We start from the raw sequence: 3,893 nt of genomic DNA, 5'->3' as shown, positions 1-3,893 counted from the left end.
TATTAACAGTCTCTCACACTGACCGTGTTTCCTTTGAGGAAGGCAACACACCACACTGAAGAGCTTGAGGGACAGGAAGAGAAACAGGATTTGCAATGGGTCTGACAAACATGTCCAGAGCAGTCCAGTTCCTTATCAGTTTGGCAAGCCAGTTCCTTCCACTCGCCAGCCTGGACCAAGCTGGTCTTCACCGAATCCCAGCCCCTTGGGGAAGGGCTTTCAGTAGTGAGAAGGGCTAGGGAAGTCAGCCAGCAATGTAACCTTTGGGGCTCACCCTCCCTCCCTACCCTATATTCCCTCCACAAATCATTACCCATTAAGACAAGCAGCACCACAGAGTTTAAAAGATATATCCCCACAGCTCAAAGTACAAACAGAGCGTCACTTACCCAGGTAAATGTCTCCAAAGGAACCACTCCCAATCTTCCGGCCCAGCCGGTACTTGTTCCCCACTCGGAGTTCCATCGTTCAGCAGCACTGAGAAAGGAAGCAAAGGAAATGCAGAGTCAGAGCAGAAACAGGAAGCAAGTGCCTCAAATGTGATGGCATGAGAGACCTGGGGTAATGGTTAGTCCCCTTCCTTAGGACAGAAGCTTTGCAGGAGTCAGGCTTGGCATCCTAGGTGATTATGTCAGAAATGCCACATCAAAAAACCCCGGAGTCCATGCCTTGTCCCACTCAAGGCCAGCAGGAGCTGGGGATGCTGCAAAGGCAAAACCGAATCTCTATCAGTTTAGGGTTCTGTATTGCCACATAGAAGAACTAAGCTGGACGCCCTGCTCCATCATGCCTTCAAAGAATTGGGCAGGAAAAAAAAAAGGAATATAAAGAGGGTTTGGGCAGTGTGGAAAGAAGCAATATTAAATCACCAGGACCAGCCTCATACATGGCAGCCTAACGTAACGCAACCCTGGAAGGTTCTAGTCTCAAAACAGACGCCAAGATGGAAGGGGTGCGAGTCCCCTGCCCTAGCCCGGATTCCCTGTCAGCAAAGGGCCTGGCACTGCTGTGGCAGTTACACCCTGGAACCAACGGCTCCACGAGCCTGAGCTCCGCACAGGGCCGGCAGTCCTACCCCTCTGCACAGGGGACGGGGGGCACAGAAAGAAAGGAAATGTTCCAAAAACCAGAAAGCCAATATATTTTCATGTTCCTGCACGTTTCCACACTGGAGATCATGGTTTCCATTACCCTGGTAGATCCCTTGGCCTGCATTAAAGTACACCAGGGTGGGTTTCCTTCACAGCTCAGCCCTCCTCCATTCTTTTATGTGGTCTAAGTACGTGAGTACTAAGTACGTGCAACCCCTTAAAAATGCACGCAGAGCCCCCCTAAAGGACGTTACCCTCAGCCGAGTCATTCTTCTTGCGTTTCCTTCTCGGTGGAGGGCCCATGACTCCAGAACTTGCTCCCACCAGAGACCCAGCCCCAGCCTTACCACCTTAGGGTGCGCTGCAGGACCCATCTCCTTGAGCAGGCCTCTGCCAAATGGTGACCTAAAGGTTCCCCAGCAATTTTACCCTGGATGGTCACAACCTGGAGTTTTTCCCTGCTCAAGTCCGAGGAAGAGAGAAAAGAGCTCTTTTTAGAGGATCCTGCTGTATTGCTAGTTTGTGTAAAGTTGCATGATTAGCATACAGAAAGCAGACTCCAAGTCAATGGGGAACAAGCACCTGGGAAAGGTGGGGAAAGTGATTCAGAGTTTCAAAACAAGACCAGAGGAACTTTCCCCTGCTGAGGCCCAGTGGAGAAAAAGTATCTTTGAAGAGGGGACTGGCTCTGTTGCTGGGAGACAAAAATAATCCCAGCAATAGGGTTCTGAGCACACTATCAGCCTAAAGCTAGAGCTGCTTCTCCTGCCCCAGGAGATGGGATTACAGACAGAAAAGCGGTTGGGCTGGAAAAACAGGCAGGAAAATAATCCCATCAAGGCATTCAGGGGACATCATGAACCCTGAAAGATGAGCTCCCATCACCAGAAGCTACAAACACACACACGTACACAAACACCAAGAGGTGGAGTCCCCTTGTCCAATATTTGCCGATGTGCACAAGTTTCTCCCCATTTAGAGATTATAAAACCCTTATGACTTGTGGAATAAGGTGCATAAGCAGAGAGCCCTGGGAACAAAACCACAAGGAGTGTGAGAGAATTTTATCAGAGAATCAGGCAGTGGGGTCTGTCACCCTATGTAACATACTTCTGGCTTGATCGCCCTTCCAATACCTAGACCTTAGCAACCTGTAGCATCAGTGACAGCCTGGGGCCAGGGCCTGCGAAGGCAGATGTTGGCCAGGCCTGGCATCCTAAGGGTTAGCACACTGCCCTGGTGCCATGTCTAATACTGATCACCAAGGCCTAGCAAAGTTCCCGCATTTGGGCCCCAAAACTTGGAGAGTAGTGCCCCACGTTGTTATGCCGGAAACTGCGCTGCCATTCCCAGGCTTGAATCCCAAGAGCAACTAAAATTCCCACCAGGGCTGAGCTCTGTGGCCTCTATACCGAAACGAATCTATCCCCTACCCTGGAACTATTCCATGCCCAGTTCTAGTTCTTTTACCTCCTGGGACAGACTGAGCAAAGATCAGGGGTACCCCACACAGCTCTGCAGCAAGGAAAGAGGCTACAAAGGGAAATCCAAGGAGACACACTCAGGTGGCTTGGCAAGTGGTACACAAAATAATAGATCATGATCATGCTTCCTACTGCGACTCCCACTAGTACAGCTTGGGAGGCAGAGCCCTAGAAGGGGCACAGTACAGGGGAGCACTGAGACAGCAGAAGAATGAACTCACTGCAAGGGCCAAAACTTATGCTTACCCCAAGACCTGCTCCAGGCCTTAGAAGATTTACCAGCCCTCTCCTGCCCTCCCCACCCCTAGTAGTTTCCATTTTCATCCCAACCTTCAGGTGCGTCTTTAAGAAAACAGCAACAAGGAGACCCTTACCCCACCTACCCTGCTGTCAGGCCTGTGCTCTCCAACTCGCAGGGCTCACAGGACAACCATTTAGTTTGTTACATCCTTTGGTTTTCCATAAAGGATTCACACCCCCACTTCAAGTATGCGGTCTGTTGGATTATATATGTATATTAATATCCCCATTACACATACACACACACCTACAGCACACCACACAAGCTTAGAAATACTACACTGCCATCAGTATTGTGTGCGCACAGAGCTATGCACCAATCCTACTTTATATTATATAAATACACATGTAGACACGCACATTGAGCCTCACATTAAAAAACCCATGACAGACAGACGCACAGACACACAATCAACCTCCTCACATGTGTGACAGCCCAGAAACTAGCAAGGAGCATGCAATCTTTTAAAAATAAATAAATAAATAAATGGACCCCCCCCCCCCAAAAAAAAAATTGCGAGGAACCCAGAGACTCCACAAGCCCAAAGAACGAATATTGAGTAAGAGTTGGCCAGCTACATAATGGAGGCTGCTGGACAGAAGGGAGCCCTGGCAAGAAGGGGAAAGTATGTGTGTAACCAAGGCTGCCTTGTCTGTGGATTATTAAGGATTTACACCTGGCTTTTTCTTAAAAGAAAGCAGGGTAAGGAAACAAGAGGACAGAATTTAAAATGGGGAGGGGGGAGGTGTATTTAGCTTTGAATGCCAAACAAACAGAGGCCCTGCTGGCCCCCAAGCCCCCTCCCGCAGTTCCAAAAGGAAGAAAGAAGCAACACACACCAATACAACAAACGCATACAACACACCCGGACAGTCAAACAAACAAAAAACCCTACAAAAATTTAAAAAGGGGGGAAAAAAGGAATAAACAAGACAGCTAAAAAGCCCTTGCTACCCCCGCCCCCCCACAGCTGCAAAACAAAGTCACAGTCCACCCTGGGATTATTTTTCTCCTTTT

General features: G+C 49.1%; 1 protein-coding gene across 3 annotated transcripts in view; it reads right to left on the bottom strand.

Annotated features, from left to right (window-relative positions):
- The window catches only part of CSNK1E (casein kinase 1 epsilon), a 25,420-nt gene that overhangs the window by 21,127 nt on the left and 400 nt on the right, over positions 1-3,893 (bottom strand). For all 3 annotated transcript variants that reach the window (XM_006029854.3, XM_006029853.3, XM_025211330.1), the window contains exon 2: positions 390-477. In XM_006029854.3, coding sequence (XP_006029916.1) covers positions 390-465 — 76 coding nt within the window. In that variant the 5' untranslated portion in view covers positions 466-477. The remainder of the gene's footprint in view (positions 1-389; positions 478-3,893) is intronic.

Source organism: Alligator sinensis, unplaced genomic scaffold (genome assembly GCF_000455745.1).
Source record: "Alligator sinensis unplaced genomic scaffold, ASM45574v1 scaffold215_2, whole genome shotgun sequence".
NCBI classification, from domain to species: Eukaryota; Metazoa; Chordata; order Crocodylia; family Alligatoridae; genus Alligator; species Alligator sinensis.
This window is presented reverse-complemented; position numbering and strand designations above follow the sequence as displayed.